Source organism: Chamaea fasciata, unplaced genomic scaffold (genome assembly GCF_029207755.1).
Source record: "Chamaea fasciata isolate MVZ Bird 193981 ecotype frontalis unplaced genomic scaffold, bChaFas1.0.hap1 SCAF_2, whole genome shotgun sequence".
Taxonomy (NCBI): domain Eukaryota; kingdom Metazoa; phylum Chordata; class Aves; order Passeriformes; family Sylviidae; genus Chamaea; species Chamaea fasciata.
Genome location: NW_027094087.1, coordinates 77,156,444 through 77,181,079, shown reverse-complemented (window position 1 = coordinate 77,181,079; position 24,636 = coordinate 77,156,444). Strand labels below are relative to the sequence as shown.

General features: G+C 50.2%; 2 protein-coding genes across 2 annotated transcripts in view; both read right to left on the bottom strand.

Moving 5' to 3' along the window:
• PCCA (propionyl-CoA carboxylase subunit alpha) overlaps nt 1–8,749 on the bottom strand; it is a 302,552-nt gene extending 293,803 nt beyond the window's left edge. Inside the window, exon 1 of the mRNA XM_066176406.1 lies at nt 8,732–8,749. The gene's annotated coding sequence lies outside the window, so the exon portion shown is untranslated. The remainder of the gene's footprint in view (nt 1–8,731) is intronic.
• Nucleotides 8,750–17,752: 9,003 nt separating this feature from the next.
• ZIC2 (Zic family member 2) lies at nt 17,753–22,802 on the bottom strand. The gene is made up of 3 exons (XM_066176404.1): nt 21,462–22,802; nt 19,535–19,698; nt 17,753–19,339 (listed from the first exon to the last, which is right to left on the bottom strand). Exons 1-3 carry the CDS (start codon nt 22,462–22,464, stop codon nt 19,076–19,078), a joined length of 1,431 nt encoding a protein of 476 aa, XP_066032501.1. The 5' UTR covers nt 22,465–22,802; the 3' UTR covers nt 17,753–19,075.
• Nucleotides 22,803–24,636: the final 1,834 nt, after the last annotated feature.

Sequence of the window (24,636 nt, the reverse complement as noted above, 5' to 3'; positions counted from 1 at the left end):
TATCTTTTGAATATAAGTGTTTAATTTTAAATATTTCACCCCTGGTAACCAGGCACCTAATCTGCTTGTGAAACCTCCTAAGGAAGAAATAAGGTGCTTTTCTGGATCACACCAGGGTTGTCAGATCAGAACTGTGCTACATTCAGATACACAGCAGTCAGCTCACCCTGCTGCCGCTGCCAAAGCTGTGGTCCAAAACCCATTGCCAGCTGGAGTATGGTGCCATAAAACATTTGGCACCGAGTGCTGCATGATCCTTGAAGACACTGGTTCCTGGCAGGAAAGAAGATCTTGCCTCCTACAGAAATTACCCCAAGGGATAGATATTCTTTTTTCACCTCTTTTTTTTTTTTCTTTTTTTTTTTCTTTTTCTTTTTTTTTCTTCTCCTCATTACATCTTTCAGTAGATTTTGTAGGTGGAATGTAAGGGTTTCAACACTTTTAAGGCAGCATGAAGATGTTGATAAAATTTGTAAAGGAGAAGAGCTGACCTCTCTAACAAGCTGCATTATGTTTCTTTTATTATTTTGTAAATTATTTCATTAAATTACCCTTTCCTTAAACCTGTTATATATGAAGGTGTGTCTTTTTCCTACAGACGCTACACTGCTTTTGCTTTGCATAAGCAATTCTACCTTTTCTTTATCCTTTTGTATTTGTTGAGAAGGAGGAAAAGTGATTAAGAAATAAAACATACAGTCAAATAGGAAATGTAATTTCATTCAGGTATAAGCAGAGTTGAGGAAGAAATAGTTGCCTCTTTCTCAGTCTTTACTCACAAGTAATGTAAATATCTGGGAAAATACACCCAAATGCTGCGATGTTCCCTGGTCTGCAGTTGTTTTCCTAACAGATATGAGGAAAGTGTTAGATGGTTCTTGAAAGATCCAAATTATGACATTAAAAATCACAAAAAACTGCAGTTAAATAATATCTTAGCCCTGCAGCTGTGCAGTAGGGAAATACAAAAACTATTGAAAAGTTGTACTGGCTTCTCATTGTTCAAAACAGGACATTCTAGCAAAAGTTGCTGCAGAAGACAAAGAGCTGGTTTTTATACTCAGGGTTGGTTAAAGCAAGTTTCCTAGGCCAATGTGCCTATCAATGATCTGAGACAAGTTTGTTCAGTAACATCAACTTCCATGGTGTGTTTGGAAAAAGTAAATAGCTTTTCCCTTAGCTGTAAAATAGAACTTCGGGCTGTTATTTTAGAGGGAAAGGAAGGTTTTTACCATTACATCCCAGTAACCATCTCTCATAGTGCTACCCATGACACCTGCCACGTGATATCTGTCCTGGAAACAAATACTCTTCACGCTTCCTGATTTTTAGCTGCTTGTCTGCTTCTGACTCCTGCTACTGTTGCTGCCCTCCATCAGAGCTTTCTCAGGCAGATTGGAAGTCAGGATTTAGTCCTGTTTAGGGGTGAGGAAAACATGGAGCAATTTTAATTTCAGATTCATCCCAAAACAAAGTTTAATTTAGATTTAGGGTTTACCCACAGCTATACTGAGCATTTGTCAGTCCTAACCATCACTTTCTCAGAAAATAAGGATTAGAGAAAATGGAACTTAGTTGCACTTTAAAATAGCAACGTTGCAGCCTGACTCCTCAGTTGCAGTGCAATAGGGAAAATTAATTAGTTCCTCACGGCTGGCCCAGCATTGCTGTCCTGAAGTCTCTAAAAGGAGAAGAATGCAGAGTATCCATCCTTCTAAGTTGAAAGAGATGGCAAAGTCCCTCCCAGCTTGTCTTGGTCTGTATAACTGGTGCAGAGTTTCAGATTAACAGAACTAATCAGTACAGACAGTGTTAACTTGATAGATATACATAGATGTTAACTTGATAGATAAGTTAACTAGATAGATATCAATGCTAACTTGATAGATATACATAGATGTTAACTTGATAGATAAGTTAACTTGATAGATATCAGTGTTAACTTGATAGATATACATACCTAGCAGCCACTGTTAGAAGGTAACATAATTTTTGGTTTGTTATGTTTTGGTTGGATTTTTTTCCCCCCTTGAACCATAATTCATTTAGTTGGCTGTATATGGAGAAGTCTATTTATTTCTCTGAAATTATTTATACCACTGTGAAAAGTAATAGACTTTTTGTCTGAGCTCAGCCTCTTGACGGCTGAAAGCATACCTGAAAAATGCCAGGGTTGCAGTGACAATGCACTGTTTATTCAATGTTATGCCCATCGTGCCTACTAAGATCAGAGGAGTTTCATGGTAATTTTTGGTAATGTGGTAACGTCTTTTCTCTCTAATTTAAGTTTCAGCAAAAAATTTACACAGGATATGAACTTACAGGCAGCTCAGAAAACAGATTGAAATGCTGGAGCAAGTTTGTAACTGTCCTTGATACTCTATGTCTTTTGAGATGGATATAGATCATGTAAATCTCACTACAACAGTTCTTAAGGTTGGCTGACTCTTGAATGTTTAATCTTTTGACCTTTATGATGTATTAATGTTTTCAACATATTTATCTAAACTTTTAAGGAGAAGGCATCTCAAATTATGTGTGGAGGGGGGAAAAAGGAAAGGAAAGAAATCTGGAACCAATAAACTTGTGGAGCTTGTAAATTCTTTCTTTCCAAGTTATTCATCCTAAAGAGGGTACAGCCTCTGCCTCTTAGAAACAAAAATGCAGACAGAGGAATGGGACACTTAATGAGCATAATATATCTGGAGGCTTCAGACTGAGGACAACCTATGTTGAAGTATCTGCCTTTCCAGTCAAATTTCTTAAATTTTTTTCCCAAAATGAAAGGTTTCTACTACAAAACAGTCAAAATTAGTGGAAAATTAATCAAAACCTGACGTGAGGACACTGGTCTTCAATGCCGGTTATGTCCACATTAACTTTGCTGTGACTCTCATAGTTTGGGAGGTTTAGTCTATGTGGAAACCATTTTTTTCTGGTTGTTTTTTTTTTCTTGGTTTTTTTTTTTTTTTGTGTATTTTTTTGTTGTTGTTGTTTTTTGGGTTTTTTTTAAACCATTGCCACTTCAAAAGTGGATGAAAGAGCACTATAAAAAAAAGACTTAGGAAAATTATTTAGAGACAAAAGCCACAGAGAGGAAATTCAAAGCCACAGAACATTTTTTTAGGAAAACTGATCACACAAAAACAGGAAAGGAGATGATTAAATTGAAAATATTTGGCAGCCTTAAGTATAATAGACACCAGTAATCATTTGCTGATGTGTTTACTGTATAAGTTGCATGTGAACAAGCTAAGTATATACAATATGTCAGATTTCAGGTGTGAGCCAGGTTATGTGTTCATTGCCTTATGATTCCCAGAAATGTGTGTTTTCTCATCAATGTTCCCAAAAGCGTGGGGAATATGGAAACTGTAGTATTGAGACTACAGGCCTTAAAATGTAAATATTTCATCAAAAAGCAGGTAAGCTGCTTTCCTGTTCACCATTTCATGTCCTATGGGAAGTGTCATACAGCCATGAGGCCACAAATTTCAAATTGTGGTCTCTCATTCAACCTCAAAGCAGCAGAGTGAGAAGATATCACTGCAATAAATCAGGGGATTGTATTATTTGTCAGGTCTATCAAAGGTTGACAGTTGTTCTGCATGAATTCGGCATCTGGACTATCTGCAGTGCTTGCCCCTTGAAGTGCAACAAGAAAGACAATCTGTGTCCCTGACTCCTGCTTTTGCTCTCTGCTCATACCCCTGAGTGTAGCTATAGCTGATTCTGTAGCAGGATAGCATTTCATTCATTTTCAAATCAATTTCTATAAATTAAAATGGATTTTGTTTACCTTAAAGACAGTCAAATTTAAGATAACAGGAAAGAAATACTGAAAATCCTTTAGAAATGTTGGGAGAAAAAAATGCTCAAACATATTCCAAAAGAAATTATACCTTTGAGGTTAACTGTATCATTGAAATGGGAAGATTTAACCCAACTCCACGGGTCCAGTGCCTTCACAGGAATAATCTGCTGATGTCAGAGGAGAAAGGCTGTATTAATTCATTAGAGGGGATCTCCATCTTTTAAGGGACTGATCACTTCCTGAGAGATGACTGAGTGCCTCTCCAGTGTAGGTGGTTTTGGTTTTCCAGAGGGAAGCCCCACACAGCAAAACAGGCTCATGGCACTACATGCTTGGGAGCCCTGACTCTGTTTCTAAAGCCTCCCAATTTTTCCATCAACTGTCACAGCACTGCAATTTATGTGCGATCAGAACAGTGAAATGTTGACAGGTGAGTAGTGGGCATTAGATCCTGCTAGTCAGAGGACACCCAAACCAGGTCACCCAAGAGGTCCCTGGGAAGTGGACAGGGACAGTACTGAGCTCTGGCTACCAGCAGGACACAGCCAGACACAGCCTCCATCTCCTTGCAAGAAAAAGTTTAGTGTTTTCCCAATTACAATTTCAGGTAAAATTTCATCAAGGACAAAAGGATCTAGTCACAGTGTCACTGGAAACACACATGTTTAGGTCCCTTTTAAGCCCCATGACAAGGTGACACCATCCATGATGGGAACAGGCAGGTTTCCCTTGCATCAAGGCTTTGGAGTCCCCTACGATCGGAGTTGTAAGCTTGAGCCTCTGTATCTTTACAGAAAAAAAAAAAAAAAAAAAAAAAAAAAAAGAAAAAAAAAAAAGACAGAGCACAGGGATGTTGAACTGCAAAGAGAGCACCAAGCTGTTTTGTGTGGAAGGGCCAAACCCCTGCCTGGCACTGGGACAGGGGTGGGCTTCAGATCTCACCAGCCTGTACTTGGCACAATGCTGAAGGGCCCCAAGCAGAGAGGACTGGGGCTTAGTAACCCCCACGCTCCTTCTCCCCAGGGCAGCACTTCATTTCAGCCCACAGGGAAAGAACTTTTGGATCATGCAGACCAATTTACTAATGAAAACATTCTGACCCTAATGAGAAATGGGCAGTCACACTAATGCGGGAGGATATGTTGAATATCATCACATACTATCAAATCCATTGTCATAAACCTCAAATTCCAGTTATCTGCTCCTGTCAGACCAAACCACCCTGAACTCACAGACCAAGCCACTATTTGCAGACACAGTGCTATGTCTGTAATTGTTTGGTTTTCTCTGAAACCAGCTTCCATATCCCCTTCTATCTCCTCAAAAACCAACTCATTCTAACTGTCGGTTATAAGGCGGAGTGTGAGCATAAACTGCTTTCGATGTCCATCACCAGTTTTCCACATTGGACTCAAATTTTATGTCAGTTGCAGTCAATAATGACTACAGAATTTTCTATTGCATTAACTGTAGTGAACTGAAATCTAGTACCTCTGAAAATACAGAAAATATCCTGGGCGTTATTAAAATATTTGTGAATGGAGCCAGCAACTCTCCTCTAATTACTTCAAATTTCACCATATAGAGACTATGTTGAGTGACTAGTCAATTTATTTGTATGCTGGAAAAGCTCCTGTTCCAGGCATGTGTTTATATGATAACAACTTCAAGCATATGCTTTTTACTTTTCCCAAATAGACAGATGATTTCTTTTTCTGGAGGCTCATAATAGGTTTTCTGCTCATATGCTGCAGTTAGCACACGTTTTTTTCTTATTTATAGTTTTGTGGGAATGTACTGTTCTTGGAAGATGTTAGATTGACAGTCCTGCAAGATACTCCAACCTGCCCTACTATTTTCCTTAATCCTGACCTGATGAAATCACCTCCTGGGGAGAGAAAGATGGTCACTCTTCATCTCCTGCTGGTACTAGGCTTCTTCACTGAAGACTGCTCACAAAACTAGAAAGCAAGACCACTTCTCAGGGTATGCAGTGTGGTCTGGGCATCTAAGTGGAAGAACTGGTTGAAGAATTTTTTTTGTTTGCTAATCTGTTCATTCTATAGACATAGAAGCCTAAAATTAAATTTTCTTTAGCATACCAGGAATTAGGATATGTCTAAAAATTTTTTTTTGCATGGAGTTCTATAAAATTCAGTATCTTATATAGATTTTTAAAGTAGAATAGCAATGTCCTTGTTTCATACAAATATTTCTATCTTACTAATGTCTATCCTGAAAAGAAAAAAAATGTTGATTGTCTATTTATTTATTAAACTCCAGGTTCCTTTCATAATGACCACAATCAAACATTCAAGCAAAAGATTTCAAAGATTTGAAACCATCAAGAGCGCTTTTTTTTTTTTTTTTTCCTTTTTTTTTTTTAAAGGAAAACTGCCTCACTGACATGTGTAAAACTACGCTACAGCTTGGGGCTAGAATTTGATGGGGTGAGTCTTCATAAAATTCTACCATGAGAAGATGCAGAAATACCTTCTGGAAATAAATAGTAATTGACTGTTCTGTTATTTACTAGATTTTTAAAACTCAGTCCCTGAGACATTGTGGCCCTTGCCTTGGCAGCAGTTCAAATCAGCTGAAATAAACCTGGAGGTTTCATTTTGTCTGGCTTGCCCAAGAGACAACTCTGATCCGTATGGAAACTGAATATAAAGCATGTAGGCATGCAGTGACAAAAGGTGCCTACGGGCAGCAAAGGGCAGGAAATCAGGATGGGTCAGCTGAGTAAACATCAAAGACTCTCAAATAACCAACAGAAAAGTAAATATTCTCAAGCAAATGGGATATGCCCATAACACCATTGAGATTTTGTAGAAAACATTCTTTGAAAATAGTTCTGCTGGAGTGTTTCTATTTGTCTTTCCCATTCTAGAATATTGAATTAAAATGGTCTGTTTGCTCTTAAAGTTTGTAAGTTCTTGCTACTCAATCCCCACTTCAGCCTCTTGACACCTCAATTATCTCTTCAGCAACTCCTGATAGTACCACAGATGATGGCACTGCCCATCTGGATATTTCTGATACACCCCACCATGATACTTGCTTAGCAAAATATGCACAGAGGATAAAAGGTATTTATCTATAAAAGGACTGTGCGAGGTCTAGGAATTACTTAAAATCCACTTAAACCCCATGAAGGTAAGAAGTCATGTGTTTAGGGATTATTATTTAAGAGTATTAAAGGAACATATTTTAAAGACAAAAATCTCTACGTGATTTCTTATTGCTTCATCTCCTGCAGAAATTAAGATGAAGGATTAACACACCCATTAATTTCAATGCTCAGGCCCCTAACTTGGGCTAACCTGAGAACTTTAACTGTTACATTCTCTCACATAACTTCTGCTATAATAGCAAAACTGGTATGAGCTGTATATGATGTAATCATTGTTTATTAAAACCCAACCATCGGCTGGGGGAGCTTTGTATGTCATTCAGGCTTAGGTGCTGAGATCTCTAACATGCTGCACATGGGAGCTGATAATTTTGGCTGCAAGATGAACCACCCCAACAGCTGATTTAGTCACTTAAAGTCTGGCGTGAGTGGTGAGATGAATGAATGCTGCTGGAAGCTAAACCTCCTTTCACAGCTGTAGCAGGCGGGAGTTGCCAAAAGCTCATGCCACAGCCTGTGATTTCAGGCTAAGGTATAGTAACTTTCTGGAAGCACAGTGGGGCAATAAAAGATGTGCTAAATATACAAGTCCGTGGAAGGCAAATAAAACATATGAGATTTCTTTTGGCTGGTAGTGGTGGTTGGTCGGTTTTGCTTGAGAAGCAAGAACCTGCCCCTAAAGCTGTTTTTTGGCACCTCCATGTGTGCCTTCTGCTTGTTATTCTCCTTTCTGGAAAGAAAACGTTGCCACTGTATAGACAAGGGAAATTAGGGGGTTTTCCCGTGTAACTGTTGCAGTACTAGGTTACCATTATATTTTACATTACCTTTTGTGTCATGGAGCATCTTTTTTCCGCCCTATTCTTTTCTCCAAGCAGGTGTGGGTTTCCATGGGTGTTTGAGGGCAGAAAGGGCCAGCAAGCTGGGGGCCTGAGATGCCACAGCGCCTGCTGAGCTGGCAGTGGAGCCCACACGCTGTGTGGGATGCACCTGCGTGGGTGCCCTTAGAAAGCACGGAAAGTGTAAGATTAAGGGCATTAGTGTGAAAGGGCTCGCGAATGTGGATATATCCCACCAAAATAAGAAATAGTGTAGCAAAGACTGCTTCTTCCCTTCTCCCGCTGCTTCAGAGGCATGCAATCAATGGTCTAGTTTCCAATGGTCTCGTTTCTGGTACCGGGCTCCAGGCACCGGCACGACCTCTCAACCTACTGGTGCCCGGGAGCGGGGCTGACCCCGACAGCCGCCGCTGCCACATCCACACCGCTTCTCGGCGCGACGCCGCCCACACCCCCACACCCACAACCACACCCCCATACACGCACCCCGAGGCGGGGGACACCTCGCCGGCCCCGCAGAGCTCGCCCCGAACCTCCCTGAGGTTTCTTGCCCGCTGCTTCTTCCGAGGGCGCGTACGGGACCCCGCCGGCGGTGCGGGGAGAACCAGGCGCCCCCAGGAGCTCCCAACACTGGGGGCACTGCGGAGGGGGCCCTGGAGGATGCCAGAAATCGGGAGGGAGCCGCAGCCCTGTTTGTTCACGTCCCTCCTGCTGCAAGAGGTGGAGGGGGCGAGGGGCCGGGATTAACTGTGGGGGGTTGCTCGGAGGCTCCAGAGCCTGGCAGGCACATTTCACACAGTGATGGCACAGCGTGTGCGTGTGCCCCGCCTGTACCTCCCGAGAGCTGGCGCTGGGGCATTCCAGGAGGACTTCGCCCCTCGTTGCCCAAATCGCCCCGGAGGCGGGGACAGCCTCCCCAAAAGCCGAGAGCACCTTACCTACCTAGTGCGGCAGATGTCTAAAGGTCGCCAGGAAATGCCGAAATTCCAAGATGACGGGCACCGGGAAACGAGACCCGAAACCCCTCCGGTGCACCGGAGCGGACTCAGGGACCTATTACTCGGTGGCCCCGCGGGTGGGAGTCCAGCGTTTCTCCCGCTGGTGGAATTCAGGGCAGCAGGATGCACGGCCCCAGTGGGGCGGAGGCATCCCGCTGTTACCGCCGCCGGAGAAGCGGGAACAGGACGGACAGTGCCGCTGCAGAGCCCGGGCGCTCTGGAGGAGCTGTTCCCGTGCCTGCGGGACTGCGTGTCACCGGGCTCGGGGATCGAAGCCTGGAAGCGCCAGGACGCACATCCCCTTTGTATTTTTTCAAGGGGAGCCGCTTTCAGTGCTTCCCCGGGGAGGACAAACCGCCCCCCCCCCCCCGCCCCTCAAAAGAAAAAAACAAAAAACAAAAAACACCACAACCAAAAAAACCCCACGAACAAAAAAAAAAAAAAAAAAAAAAAAAAAAAAAAAAAAAAATTAACTCCTCATCGTGTTGCAAAATTGCGTTCATCGGGTTTGGGCACAAAAGCTGTTTCTGACTTTTACGTTCATTCCCCTTAATGCCGCGGAAACAGGAGCCTTTCAAGGCGGGCGGGAGGACCCCGATGGACTAGCGAGTCAAATCCCCCTCAGCCGCGAGAACACCTCCTGAAACCGGCTTCCCCTGGCCTCGGTCGATGCTTTTAATTAAACGCAACTGCCCCTTTTTGTTAAAAACCCCGCCGAGAAGGGTTAGGTTCGTACTTCTCGGGAAGCAGACGGCGTGCGTCCGGCCGCTGAGCGTCGGACTCTCCGACCAGGGCGGGGCAGTGGCTAAGTGCACCCCTGCCACCTCTGTATGCACGCAGCACCTTGGCAGGGAGAGACGCGGGGCTGTTGAGCCAGTTTGTTACAAACCCATTAAAGGAAAGGTTCGGGGGGCTGGATCTGGACTCCTCTCCCGGACCAACCTGCTGTAGACACTCCAAATACCTCGGGGCACCCGTGCGGCTGCTGCGCAGAGAGCGGGGAGTGCAGGGGTCAGCCCGTGACGGGAGAGCAGGGGAGGCACTCACGGGGGGCCGCGGTGTGAGGCCAGGTGGGCCGCTGCCCCCGGCAACCGCGACGCACGTCCCGTCAGGGATCGCAGAGACATCGCCCTCTGAGCTGGGGGGCGCGGGTGGAGGGGAAACCTCGCGGGGGGGATCCACGCTAGAAACACCCCTGTGAGTCTCCAGCAGCCTCCGCGGGGGGAACGGATCATCCGTAGATACCTGCGCTGTCTTTGCCAAGTCCCAGAACTTCACTGAAGAGCTGGAAAAGAGAAACTCCTCTTGCTCTCTTTTATTTTTTTTTCTTTTTTTTTTTTCGGGGGGGTTGGTGGGGAGTGGGAGGGTGGGGAGGAGGCTTGGTGGCCACAGCCGTCCGCCTTAGTGGGTGTCGTGTGTCCCGGACGGAAAAGCCTCCGCGCCCGCCGCTGCCCGTCCCGGCGCTACCGCCACCGTGGTGCGGGCAGGTAGCGCGAGAAAAGCGGGAGCGCGGCTCGGAGAGCGCTTGGGCAGGTGCGAACAGAGCGAATGGCGAGGTCCCAGGAACGGCAGCAGCAATCTCTGCGGCACGGGAGGGCTTTCGGCGGGGAAAGCTTCTGCCGCTCCTCTTTGCTGTTGGGCGCACGTCGGGCCGCGACGGCGAGCGGTCAGAGAGCCCTCGGCCCGGGGAGCGATCTCGGGGTCGCGGGGGACGTGCCGTGGCCCCGCTTGGCAAGGGCTGGTCCTGCTTCCCCTCGCTGCGCAAAGACAGCCCAGAGCGCAGTGCGGGCTCGCCCCTTGCTTCGCTCAGCTCTTGGAGCCACTCAAGGAGCCACTTGGATCGGGGGATAATTTGGAGGGATGAGAAGTTATTTTATCTGTTTCCTAATACGAATGATCCTTCGCTTTGCTTTTTATTTCCTTTTTTTTTTTTCCTCTAAAGTAATCTCTTTTTTTTTCGATATGAGTACCAAAGATAAATAAATGTGGGCAGGGATGTCCCTCTCCCTCCTCCTCACCCATCATCACTCTGGTGACGTGGGGAAAGACTCGCGAAGGAGCAAGAGGAAATTATAGGCAATCCTAACACCACCGAGTACGCTCCTCCAGGGAAAAGAAAAGAAAAAAGAAAAAGAAAAACCACCCGAAACAAACCAAAACAACAAAACCCATAAATAGGGGATGGAAGAAGAAGGACTTGCAGCAAAGCCCCACTCTCAAGCCCCAGGGGAGGAGTAGACAGTAGGCTACCGGAAGGAGCAGAGATTAAGTCTACCTTTACCGTGCTCAAAATTAAGAAGCATCCTAGTGTCTGTAGTGCTGAACAGCAAGGAGGCTTTCAAAAAGCCTCTTTGCTAAGTAAAAATTACTCCGGGCACCTCTCCCGCAATTTCTCCCCCTCCGCGCACCCCGAAACCCGCCGAGGAGCACGAAATCCGCCTGGTCCTGCCGGGCACCTCCACGGAGCAGGCCTGCAGGTTTTCCTGTAATTCCGGGATTCCCTGTTGTAAGCTCTTAAACAGAATATTGAAAACGTTTTCCTTATGGTGCCTGTTCTTGCCTTGTAGCGCTGGTACTAAACAAATAGGAAAAGTGTGTTAAAAGGAGGCTACGGTTACAGCATCTTGGCCTAATATTCCCACATATAATTAAAACCATAGCCACATAAATACATAAATAAAGAGCATCAAACAGAAGGGACCATTCCTGTCGAAAACAACTGTTTTGGCTCTGTCACTGTATTATTTTATTGGAGCAGTCTACGCCGTTCCCTCCTAATTTTATTTTAATTTAATTTAGTAGGAGAGACAGAAGGCAAAGAAATTATGCATTTGTGGGTTTGGATTTTTTTTTTCTTTTAAGTCCATGTTTAGTTTTAGTTTTCCTGTATTTTAAAATAAACACGTTGGTTGCAGAGTGTTTGATCTTTGCAAGAAGGAAGCCTATATTGTAAAGGAATGTGCAGCAGTTTGGTATGAAAATGGGGTTGTGACTCACAGCTGCAGGCAGAAAAAAAAGGTGTTGTGGTGTCAGCCAGAGGTGTTCAGTCTAATAACTCAAGCTGTAAACTGTATCCTCTAAAATTACTTACGTAGTAAATCACTCAGGGGTTAAAAAATAGACTGGAAAGTGTAAGGGAGGGGGGGAAATCTTTTAGAAGTTCCCTTCATGAAAATTATTTGTAATGATGGGAATTAAGAGTTTAATATCTCCCTCATTTTCTTAAATGTGAGGCTGATATAGTTAATTGCCACTATATAGCCGATGGTGCTTACTCTCTCTCGGTCGTTCACGAAGCAACAAACTTGAAACGCGTGTTTGGGGAAAGCTGTTTCATTGACTGCTTTATCCAGTTTACAGCTAATTTTGACCATCTCGAAAAAAAAAAATTTAAGAGACAGTCAGGGCAGTGAATGATCCTTGACACTTCTGTGTCGCAGCGAAAACCCTCGGAAAAAAAGCCTCCTCCCTCTGCACAGCCGAGGGGAAAGCGCGTCTGACATTTCTCTCTCCCCGAGACACGGCGTGTTTCCATCTCTTTGCCTCCCGTAGGTGCATTAGTCTGGTAACAGTTGGGAAACTGGGGAGGCTTTGAAAGGAGAGCTCTCTTCCAGCGTAACCGCTGGGTTTGCAGCAGTCCAGTCCGGGAGAGCAGGGGGGGAAAAATTAACCCTCAACTCCGGTGTCATCTGCAGCGTTTTGCTGTAGAGGAATGGAGCGAGTAATGAAGTAGGAATCCGAAAGGATCATCCCGAGTGGAGATGTTGCCTTTCAGAGGAGCTTTCCCCGTTACCAGTAGCGGTTTCCTTCGCTGGAAAGGACATGCTGGCCGTGACTTTCGGGTGGTTGCACCTCGGCTGATAGAGAAGGTAACTTGCTGGGTTGAATTCCATCAAGAGACTCATTGAGAGGTTGGAAAAAAAAATATATGCAAAATAAGATAAAATAGGACAAAAAAAAACCCACAAAAACAACAAAAACAAAATGAAAACAACAACAACAACAAAAACCCTGGGGAAAATGCCCTACGGACCTCAGCAAATGTTTACGGTGGAAATAAGAAGTCAACAACAATTAAAATCTGGAAGCCACGTTCATTAGTATTCAGCACATACGATCTATCTTTTATGTTTATCTTTCTCCGCGGATCAATATTGTAGCAGCATGTGCCGGGAACAAGCAGAAATCTGGCCACTGCATGTGGCTGACCTTTCCCTCTCTCCCTACAGGTCAGATCGTCTTCATCAAAACAGGTCAGATCGTCTTCATAACTATCATCACCTAATGCGGCCACAGCCACGGCTCTCATTAAAACCGGTATTTAATCTAGGCGCTGTGACTAAGAATCAAAGGAGAAGGGGTGTTTGCCCACACAGAGGAATTAGCAGTCTAGGAAGAAGAAGGGGGAAAAAAGTTGGAATGAAAATTGCTCCTTTTTTTCTTCTTTTTTTTTTTTCTTTTTTTTTTTTTCTTTTTTTTTTCTTTTTTTTTTTTTTCCCCGCTGCATACTGCTGTACACCGAGATCCATCCCGAACCCGCGCACATCCGCGCACTGTCCCCGTCTCTTGCGGGGGCTCCGCGGCCGGGAACGCGGGTCGGGCCGAGCCCCGTCCCCGCTGCCCCCGGGACGCCCCTCCCGCGGCCACCCACGGACCCTGCGGCGGCCTGGGTGCTGTGCGGGGTCCCCAACATCCACGCCCGGCGGACCCCCACGGGCAGGTGTCGGAGAGATCCCGTCCCGCAGCGACCAACCCTGCCCGCCTCGGGCTGGGTCACGCCGGGTGCCCCCCGCAGACCCACGGCCGCCCCCAACCCCCTGCGAGGTGCGATGCCGCGCGTGTAAAACACCCGCTCAATCACTTACTGGCGCTTGAATTACTCCCCATCCCCCTCCCTTGCTTTAGTTGCCGATTATTTTGTTTTTAACACCAAAAGAACGTCCTCCCCCCCTCCGGAACACAACAGCTGATCCCGCGCGTGGGGCCCCTGCGCGGCCAGGGGGCCGCTGGAGGAGTCCTCGCTCCGCTCCGGGTCCCGCCGCCCGTCCCTGCCAGTATCCCCCACGCTCCTCATGGAAAAGCGCTTGGGACCAAGTGCGAGGGACGCAGGGAACCTGCTCGTGTTTCCTGCGCTGCGAGGAAGTGGGACCCGCGGTCCGTTTGGTGCCACGCTTCCTTTTCTCGGGACAGCAGCTAGGCAGCCACTCTGAAGTGTTTATTAAAGACACGAAACTTCTAGCGATGGTCTTCCCTCACCCAGTCGTCTTGTGCTACTCCTTCTTCTTCTCTTTCCTTTTCTTTTGTTTTTTTTTCCTCTCTCCCAAAAGTACTAAAGACAGAAAAACTGTCCAGAAAATAAACTAAAGAGAAAGAAAAAGAAAGGAAGAAAAATGAGGAAACCCCAAGCACTGGGGAAGACTTGCACTTTAGGACAGAGGGGGGCACCGTGCCCTGCAGGGTGGGACAATAGTTCTTGCTTGCTCTGCTGCTAATATGCAGCTCCATCCGCGATCGTCTGGCTCGGGGGGGAAAAAAAAAAAACAAAAAAAACCAAAAAAAAACCAAAAAAAAAAACCTAAGAAGAATGAAAAAAAAAGGGGGGGGGAAGGGGGAAGAGGAAGCAAAAAAGTAGCGACCCAAGTAATTTAAAAACACCACCAAAAAAAAATCCCTCACAACCATGCGTGAAGATGACAAATAGAAAAATATACATACCTCACTGTGCCCGGGAGCACGTCTAGCGTGCACTTGTGGCTGGGGAGAGGTTTGGGGGAGACTGCTATGTCTTCATAGCGGGCAGGAAACGTGTACGAGTTTCTGAAAACAAAGGGGAAACTTAAAAGGCTGATACGGGTTTGGGGAGGTCTGGCCAGAGCCAAACGGAGTGGCTGCAGCCTGGGCTGCTGCCCGCCGGCACCGACGGCGGGGGGTTGGCCGTGCAAGGGCAGCCCTTTGCCCGCTGCGGAGCCCCGCCGGCACCGGCAGCGCCAGCGGCACCGCCAGGCTCAGCAGCCGTTCCACGCTCGGGTTCGGGCGAGAGCTCCTGCATTTTATTCTGTTTCGGTCTGGGCTGTTGTCAAGTCTGTTTGTTTGCTGGGAGGTTGGTTTGCCATTGGGTTTGGGTTTGGGTTTTTTCTGCCACCACCGGCTACAAGCCAAAGCCACCAGAGCAGCTAAACTAGGTGAAGCAGAGCAGGGGCAGATGAAGGCACAGCCCTGAACTGCCCTCCAATTGCGGGAGCAGTGGGCAAAGCACAGCCTGTTTTATGGACGGACCCTCAATTTTTTTGGCTTGAGAGGAAAGAGTATCTCCCAGGGAAATCAATCCGTCCTTTCAGGGAGTCCGCAGGAAGAGTTAGGACGGAATTTCATTATTAAGAATAACGATAAAAACTAAACCCCACCCCTCCATGCTGTTTTTCACGGCGTAAAGGAAGAATCACACCGCCGCAGGACAGCCGCCCAAGTGGGCACGGGATGCCGACAGCGGGGCAGCGCCGTGCCTCCCCCACTGCTCACCGGCGGTGGGGCCGTGGGGCCGAGGCGGCCCGGGAGCCGTCAGGGCAGAGCCATCGGGGCGTGCGGGCCACCGGCCGGGGCACCCGCCTGCTGTGGCTGGGCATGGGGGGATTGTGGAATGCCAGGGCCGGCTCGAGACTGCTGGGGAAGCCTCAGGCCCTCCCTACAGATTGGTTCCCAGTTTGTCTTCAGGGCCAGGGCAGGAAGATTTGGAAGTTCAGGTTCAGTGTAGAAGACAAAGGTGGGTGGTGGGTTTGGGGTCGAGGGTGTAGAGGCGGACAGAGCAGACAGTCGAAGAGGAGGACTCCAGGGCCAGTGGGCCACCCTCGCACAAGGCTGTGAGAGGGATCTTGGCTGCTCTACCCCCTAAAAAAACACCAACCCCTGAACCCGATGACTTACCGCTCTCCCTTAAGCGTGTCAGGGCCGGGCCAGGGTCAGGGCACGAGGGAGGCGCGTGGAGAGGGGCTGCAGGCTGGATGCGCCAAGGCCAGGGTCAAGTTCAAGGCCAGCCTGGGTAGGACAGGGAAGGAGGGGGAGCTTACTCACTGCCACAGCTGACACAGCCGCATCCCTGGGCCTGGCGGAGGAGAGGCATCCCTGCCGGAGGGACTATGGCTGTCCCTGCTGCCACACGGCCTGCGCTTTGGTCGGAAGGAGGCTGTCTGCCTCCCTCAAGGTTCATCCCTGGGCTCCCCCGAAGCCAGAACGGCTCCGAGGGGAGGGAGAAGGGGAGCCCAGCTCCCGAGCGCTTCTCTCCGGCCGGAGCTGAGCCCACGGGGTCGGAGGAGCAGGGTTGGTGGCCCTTGGGCAGGGCTGCTCGTGAGCCCTTGGGCCCGGGAGGGGATTTGGGCAGACGGTGACTGGCAGGGACCGGCTCTGGAGCAGGACCTCTGTTTGATTTTTCAGCTGCGGGGAGGCCAGCAGGACAAGGAGGGATCCTCTCAGCTGCATTTCCCACGGATGTCTCCAAGGGGCAGACGGCATATGCCAATGATTTTAATAATTTTTTTTTAACGTAATATTATTACCGAACATAAATTAGGTTTTAATAGCCGTTTGATTACCCGGGGAGCTGCCGTGTATGCGAGGCTGGCCGCTCTGGAAGGAGCACAGCCGCCGAGGAAGCTCCGGATCCTCTCCCCATCTAAACTTCCTTGTCAGCGGCGGGACGGGGGAAGGGGGTGTCTTTCCCTCCCTCCCCTCCTTCCCCTGGGTGTAGGTAACCCTCATCTCACCCCAGAAGTGAGCAGGGCCCCGTGCACCCTCATCTCCTCACCTAACTCCCTCACACCGGCTGGAGAAAGCTCTATTGATGTTTGAACACACGGAAAAAAGCCCGAAAAACCCAAAGCGACAACTGGCCCGGGGAGGGGCTGAGCGACGGCCTCGGCCGGGTGTGAGGAGCACGGGCTTTCCCCGGGCTGCACACTGCCGCTGAAGGCAGCGCAGCCACCGCAGGGCGCTCGGAGGCCGGCTCACAGCACTGCCTCTTCGCAGGGCATAATTCGGTGGCTTGACAAGGCCGAACTTTTTCCACGATTTCCCGGCCGCTGTCACACTGGCCTTGTCTGTCCCGCTGCGGCGGGCTGTGCCCGGAGAGCTGCTCTGCCGGCCGGACCCCGACGGCGCATGTGGAGCCAAACGCCGGGCCAGCATCCCGGGAAAGTCATCGCCTGGCGGCTCTCTGTCCTCGCTGAGCACATCTGACAACCCAAACCGCTATCTGTGCTAACATAAAAATAATAAAAATAATAAAAAATTATTAAAAAAAAAAAAAAGAGAGAGAGAAAGAGAGAGAAAAAAATTCGAAAGGGAAATGTGAGCTCTCGGTAATCACAACTTTCTTTTCTCCCGGCCTGCGTGGAGACTACCAAAAAGATGACAAGACGGGAGGCAAGGACAATCAACGGCTCAAAGCAGCCGAGCTCAGAGCCTGGTTATTGCACCTCCACCTCTGTCCCGAAACGTCCCGCTTTCTCAGCCTGTGGGGCAATGATCTCCCCAGCCAGACAGGCACCGGGGAGAGAGGGGTGAGCCCGAAGAAGGCAGGAGCAGGAGGAAGATATGCTCTCGCCGTGTGAATCTCTCACTAAAGGAGATCTTGCATTGCAAGTCATTTGGAGAATATGCATACCCTCCCTCACTCTTTTCTTTCAGTTCAGAGGCTTCACAAAGTTTTAGGACTTTTTTTGTGGGTTTTTTTGTTGGGGTTTTTTTTTTGGGTTTTTTTTTGGTTTTGTTTTTGTTTTTGTTTTTGTTTTTTTTCCCCTCCTTCTGGATGGGAGAGCCCAGCTGGAAGGAATCCTCCTGTTCCAGTAACCAGCGGAAGTTTTAAAAGCATTTGTTTTGTAGTCACCGCCCAGCTCATCACATACCTTATAGCAGGTTTTAGAGAGCCTTTGGCATTAAAAGGAAACAGCTCATGCAGTTTCAACACGTTTTATTATATTTCTGTATGCATTACTCTCAAAACATATCACAAGAAATGATGAAACCACTTAAACCTTCAAATAAAAAATCTGAAACAGTTTATGCTCACAATTGTACATATTTATAGTTAAGAAACATTCTTTATAAATACTGTTTCCTCTGTAGCAAGTTAATACCATAATTTAATTACAAATGGATAAATATGGTAACAGGTATTTACAGGAGGAAGGGCGTTATTACGGAAAAGCTAACGGCACGACGTTTATTTTTCCTCACAATCTTCCGAACAGGAACTAACAAATTGAACTTGCAAAAGCACTAAAACATCACATGTAAACCCAGCTAACAGAAAAATACATTCACAAGCGTTGTTGTTCGTGTGTGTGTCTGTGAGTAACAGAATGGAGACTTTGGCACGGTATTTCTTCCCCAGTCTATAGTTGAAATGCAGTTTACAATCAAGTTGCTTCTTTAAAAGGAACACAATATTCAAGATATCACAATTACAAAAGAAACCATTTTTTTTTCTTCCACGTTACTTTTTTTTAAAGGGATGAACTAAAAAAAGGAGAAGAGAAGGAAGTGGGGAGGGAGAGCAGGAGAAAAGAAAACAAGTCCATCACTTTCTCGGGGAGGGAGAAATAGGGGGGAGAAAAAAAGAAAGAGAAGGAAAAAAAAAAAAAAAAAAAAGAAAGAAGGGACCAATCCGCGGTTTACAAACGGGACGAACTTCTATACACCGAGAATCCAGGAAAACCTCGTTCCCCACCTCGCCGGAGGAAGGAGAGGGCCGCTATATACACAGTTCGTGGGGCGGGAGGGCGCTGGCTGCTCCGGGCGGGGAGGCGCGGGGACCAGAGGAGTTTGAGTCTCTGATCTTTTGTCTGAAGACTCCGGAGGGAGAGTTTCTTTCCGCCGGCTTGGGAAGCTTTTAGCTGGGTGATGTGTTGGTGGCGCTTGGGATTGTTTTTTCCCCCCTCTCTCTCCCCTTTCCGTTCCTCCGTTGATTTACTCATTCTCTTACGTTTTTTCAACACGTAGTTTTTGGAAAAATTTTTTGCTGGTTCAAAACGTTTTCAAAAAGAAAAAAGAAAAATCCAACCAAAACAAAAAAAGGAATTTAAAAAAAAAGACGCGATGGCGGGAGGGTGTGGGGAGATGAAGCCCCCCTGTCCCCATCCTGCTCGGCCGTCATTTCGCTGCCGGCGGGTACGGCGGCATCTCCCGGCGCGTCTCCGGCGGGCTCGCCCGGTCCCTCCTGCCCGCCGCCACCGCCACCGCCGCCGCCGGGGCGGGGAGGGCGCGGCGGGGCCGTGCAGAGCAGTCCGGCGGGGCCCTACACGTACCACTCGTTGAAGTTGGAGGAAAGGCCGCTGTGGCCGCCGCCGCCGCCGCCGCTGCCTCCGCCGCCGCCGCCGCCCCGGTGCACGGCGGACACGGCCGCCGCCGCTGCCGCCGCCGCCGCCGCTGCCGCAGGGGAGAGGTTGTTGGCGCTCTGCGACTCGGCGCTAGGGGACACCAGCCCCGGGGGCGTGGAGGACTCGTAGCCGGAGCTGGCGGCCGGGGAGGATTCGGAGCCTTGCGGGGACGACTCGTGCACCTGGGGGGCAAAGGCAACACGGCCGGGTGGAGGGGGGATGGCGAGGCCGCGGCCGCCCCCCGGGCGCGCCCCCCGCCGCCGGCCCGGCCCTCCGCCGCCCCTGGGCCCCGCGCCCGCCGCCCGCCGCCCCGTCGGGGCTCCCGGCGCGGGGCGGCCGCCCTCCCGCCTCCCGCCGCCGGCTGCGGGGCCGGGTACCTTCATGTGTTTCCGCAGGGAGCTGGGATGGGTGTAGGACTTGTCGCACATCTTGCACAGGTAGGGCTTATCCGAGGTGTGGACGTGCATGTGCTTCTTGCGGTCGCTGCTGTTGGCGAAGCGCCGGTCGCAGCCTTCGAACTCGCACTGGAAGGGCTTCTCCCCTGCAAGAGAGCGGCGCAGCAGCGGGGTGAGCGCGGCCGCCCCCGCGCAAACCCCGCGCAGTCCCGCGCCTAGTTTCCCCGCCCTCGTCCCCCTCTCCCAGTCGCTTCGTCCAGCAGTTTCCCAAAGCGAGGGGCCGGCTGTGTCCCGGTACCCGCAGCGTCGGAGGGCCGCGTAGCTCACGCGTTGCCCTGAAGCGAGTCAACCCCCGTCCCCCATTTGGTTTTCCTACCAAAACCCCGGGGATATCCCCGTCCAGGCACCTTGCCTAATTTTATTTCGACAGACACAACACAGCCAGCCCCGAAAGAGATTAAAGAGGAAAGACAATTTAAAAAAAAAAAAAAAAAAAAAAAAAAAAAAAAAAAAAAAAAAAAAGCATCATCGAGCCGTTTCGCCTCGGTACCAAATCCGCTATCCTGTTAAACTGGAAACCATTACCGACAGATTTAAGGCCGGGCATATTGTTTCGTGTATGGATATTCGAGATAAACGCACATCCGCTGGGAAAACTAAACGTCTGTAAAATACTTCATTTAATTTTCATAGGGATTCCTGTCGCCCGGCTGCCAGGACTCCAAATGCCGGGGAGTACTTTGGAGGTGAGAACTCCACATTCCCCTGCCTTTGGAGGGGGAAGCATTTAACATTAGATTCCATTAGCACCTAAATTGTTTCTTAAAGACATCCGCTCAGACACAATGACTTCAGTGCGGGCATCTCATGCAAATACATTTCTCAAATTTTAAACCTTGTTAAAGCTCGTCTCGCACCTCGCACCGGGCTTAGCACTTGAGAAAACAATAGGCCTCTAGATTTTTAGCCTTTCTCCGGGTAAATATTTGGAGTGGAAGTCGCTAAAATATTTGGCCGTCTTTTATGAAATAGTCTGGCACGGTTTGAGCCGGCAGGAGTAGTAAATGAATAATAGATGAGGCGGGAGGATGCGTTTATTTTTGTTACCCTTCGGCTCAGGCGATTTTCCATCAGGAAAGCCTGGGCTCCCTCGACCCTCTTCCACCTGATTTGGGTGGAAGTTTCCGAACCTCAAATCCTCTGTTCCCTATTACATAATTTAATAAACTGTTGCAAAAACACCTTAAATCACATCGAGTGAGACTTTAAAAACATTTTTTTTAAATGAGAAAATTTTATTGCCTTGCTCACACCATTTAAATTTAATGGAAAGCATTCCCAGAAAGGGACTTTTTGCCACTTCTAACGGGATTTAGGACTAATGGTTGATTTTGCACGTATTTATATAGTTTCTCTCGGCATCCATAAATAAAAGCCATGCTCACAAGCGCTGAAGTTGTATGCAAATACATTGCATAGAGCAAATGACTAAGGCGTTTCAGATGGATGGACGGATGGATGGATGGACGGACAGATGTCTTCCCGTATTTTAGCAAGACGGCAAAATTTGGTTCGCCCTGTATCCCGCGTTTCTGCGGAAAGGCTCCGCTGACCCTCAGCACGAATCTACAGCTCTCACTCCCAAATTAAAACAAATAAGTAAAATATCCTTTCGAAATCTGGAATGGAGGTGGATGTATTCTGCTGGGGAAAAAAAAAACAAACCAAAAACAAAACAAACCCAGCCATGTCATGGAGAGGGTAAAAAAACCAAACTGGAATCTTATTTTATCTCTCTCCTAATTTAACATCACTCTGTCTGAGCATCTAACAGTTTACATATATATATATACACGCATATATAGGCACGGGCAGAGGGAGGAAATCTGCCGAAAGAAACCCGAATTACCTGTGTGCGTCCTTTTGTGAATTTTGAGATTTTCTGATCTGGCGAAAACTTTTCCGCAGCCAGGGAAGGGGCAGGGGAAGGGTTTCTCTCCCGTGTGCACTCGGATATGATTGACCAGTTTGTATTTCGCTTTGAAGGGCTTGCCTTCGCGGGGACACTCCTCCCAGTAGCAGACATGGTTGCTCTGCTCGGGTCCCCCAACGTGCTCCACCGAGACATGGGTGACCAACTCGTGCATGGTGCTGAAAGTTTTATTGCAACTTTTTTTGGGGTTGTTCAGCTGTTCGGGATCGATCCACTTGCAGATGAGCTCTTGCTTGATGCACTGCTGCCGCATGTAGCGGAAAAAGGCACCTGGGTGGTGGTGGTGGTGGGCTGCCATGTTCATGCCCATATTCATATTCATGGGGCCGTACTGGTTGTGCAGCTGAGCCGCCGAGTAAGGGTCAGTCCTGGGGCTGGAAACCTGGCGGTACTGATCCGACCGGGCGAATACCTCCCCCGGCAAGCCCAGTCGCATCTGCCCGTTGAGAACATTTTGGGAGGCGTGGGGGCCGTGCTGGTCGTGGATGCCCGGGAAGAGGAGGTGGCTCTGAGCGTCCGTGTGCGGGTGGTGCAGGCTGCCGGCCGCAGGGCCGAAGATGCCGTGCTGTCCGCCGGCCGGCGACGAGTCCCCGAAGCCCCGGCTGCGAAACAAGAAGTCCCGGGTAGAGTTGAAGGGAGCCCCAGAGTAGGAGCCGACATGGGCGGCGTGGGGGCCCAGGGCGGCGGCTGGGTAACCGGGCGCCTGCGAGGTGAACGCCGAGCTCTGCCCGGGGGAGAGGTCGTGGGCGCCGGCGTTGAGCTTGAAGGCGCCCATGTGCGCCGCCGCCGAGTCCACGAAGCTGTTCTGCGCCGCCAGGCTCAGCTCCCGGTCCTGCATCTCCGCCGCGGCCGAGTGGTGGTGCCGGGCGAAGGTGCCCACTCCGAGGGCCGGGAACTGCGGGCCGGCGTCCAGCAGCATGGTCCGCGCCGCTCCGGGGACGCAGCCGCTGCCGCCTCCCCGCTACCGCCTCCGGGCTGCCGCTGCCCGCCCGCCCGGGCGCGGGGCCGCCGCCGCCGCTCCGCTTCCCCCCGGCAGCCGCCGCCGCGTCCCCCCGCCGCCGCCCGCTCCCGCACCGGCCCGATGCCGCCGCTGCCGCCGCCGGCGGAGTCGTATCCGGAGCCAGGCAGAGCAGAGTCCAAAGGCGAGCGGAGAACCAAAGTGTATTAAAGGAGCTGAGGCGGGGGCGGGCAGGGGAGGGGAGGGGGAGCAGGGGAGGGACGGGGCTGGGGACGGGGAGGGGGGGGCAAGGCTCGCCTCGCCGTTCCCTGCGGCACACACGCACGCACACACACACTCACACACACAGACCCGCGCACACGCCGCCGCCGCCCCCCCGCTTCCTCCGCCGCCACCGGGATGGCAGCGCCGCCGACCCCCGCCCGCCCGGCCCCGCGCCGCTCCCCGCGTGGGCCGCGGCCCTCCCCGCCGCCCCGAGCCCCCCGCCGCTCCCGGGCCTCCGCTTCTCGTTTTATCCTCCGCCGGGCATTAGCGGTGTCTCTCACGGAGAAAAACTTGCAGCCGCGGGTTCCCACGGAGCGAAGGGACCCGGGGGGTGCCCCTCGCCGCGCCGCCCCCGCCCGCCGCGGCGGAGGGGCGTGAGGAGGGGGGCGAGGAGGGGGGTGCCGGAGGCGGATTAAAAACAATAAGGGCGGCGATGGGGGTGGGGAGGGGAGACGGGGGGCGGGAAAGGGCCGGGGAGTGCCGGAGCGCCGCGGCCGGGGCGGCGGAGTTGCAGCCCCGCTCCGCCCGGGCCCTCGCTGCCTTTCGCTCTTCTGTTTATTTCGGTGGGCGCTGCTGAGGCGGCTGCTTTTTATTCGCCCCCCCTCCCCCTCTTTTTCTTCCCTCCCTCCCCCGGCCTCTCGCCTTCTCCCCGCCCGCACTGGCGGCTCCTCTCCCAACGCCGCCTTCAACCCGCTGCCCGGCCGCTCTCCCGGCTCCCGCTCATTGGCCCGAGCCGCCCCGTCCATCCGGGCGTCCCCGGCCACCGGCTAATGGCGGAGCGGCCGCCCCGAGCCCTGCCCGCCCCACCGCCCGCCCCGCGCCCCGCCGTGCCTCCGCCGATCGCCCCGCGGCCGCCCGGCCCCCGCACGGCTCCGCACCGCCCGGCCCCGCTCGGCTCCGGTGGCCGCCCTCAGCCCCGCACTGCCGGTGGCTTCTTGATTTTTTGGGGGAGTCACCCCCCCCCCCCCCCTCCACCCGCCTCCCCCGCGGCGAGGGGAAGGGATGGCGCGGGGAGAGGCGCGCCGATCTCGGAAAATATCGATGTACGCTTTGGCATGCGATCCTGCCTCGGGAGGCAAACAAACAAAGCGAGGGGCTTAAAATATAACCCCTGCCGCCCCTTTCCCCATTTCGGCTAAAGCAGCTAAAGCCCGTGATCGATAAAGGGAGCGAGGGGGGAATCAAATAAAAGTCACGTTGACGGGGTGAGGGTGACCGGGACAAAAAAAAAAAAAAATCAAATAAAAATTAAAATATAAGATGGAACGGTCGTCCTGGCTGTCTGGGCTTTTAAACCACTTATGTGGGAGCAGAGAAGTCGATCTGCGATCTGCATGTGTTGTGAATGTGTATCTGAGAACAGATGCTTTAGGAGTTTTCCTTGTCTTTTCTCTTTCTCTAAAAAGAAACAAAAACAAACCCGAAAAAAATCCCTACCCAAAACCCCACCCTGCCATTGTTATTTGGAAACCGGATTCTTACATGGCAGGAATAAAAAAGCATAAAGCCGGCACACACACACGCACCCGCACACACACAGAGCAAACAAGTCCCCTTCCCCTCCCCCTCCAGTAAATACACGTCTGGCCCCTGATTCGGTTTGTTTTGTAGTGGCTGAAAAATAATCATCTCGCGGCCAGCAGCTCAACAATAAATAAGGCTTTGTAAAAATCAAAGCTTGGAATAACGTTTGTCGTCTTAACCACCCTGCACGAAACCTTGTGTCTCCATACCTATCAGTTCTGTGCTTGGCGGAGAAGCAACCCAAAATATAAGGATTTGTGTGGTTTGGGGGGTCTTTTGAAATTCTCCCCTTCGACATTCCTCCTGTGACTCCTCCTGGCATTAAATCCTATATCAGACACAGGC

Excerpts from the sequence above, each read along its gene's own strand:
- ZIC2 (XM_066176404.1), bottom strand. The coding sequence starts at position 22,464 with ATGCTGCTGGACGCCGGCCCGCAGTTCCCGGCCCTCGGAGTGGGCACC. Across the intron at positions 19,699-21,461 it reads TCACAAAAGGACGCACACAG|GGGAGAAGCCCTTCCAGTGC; the intron begins GTAATTCGGGTT and ends GCTCTCTTGCAG. Across the intron at positions 19,340-19,534 it reads CCCTGCGGAAACACATGAAG|GTGCACGAGTCGTCCCCGCA; the intron begins GTACCCGGCCCC and ends TTTGCCCCCCAG.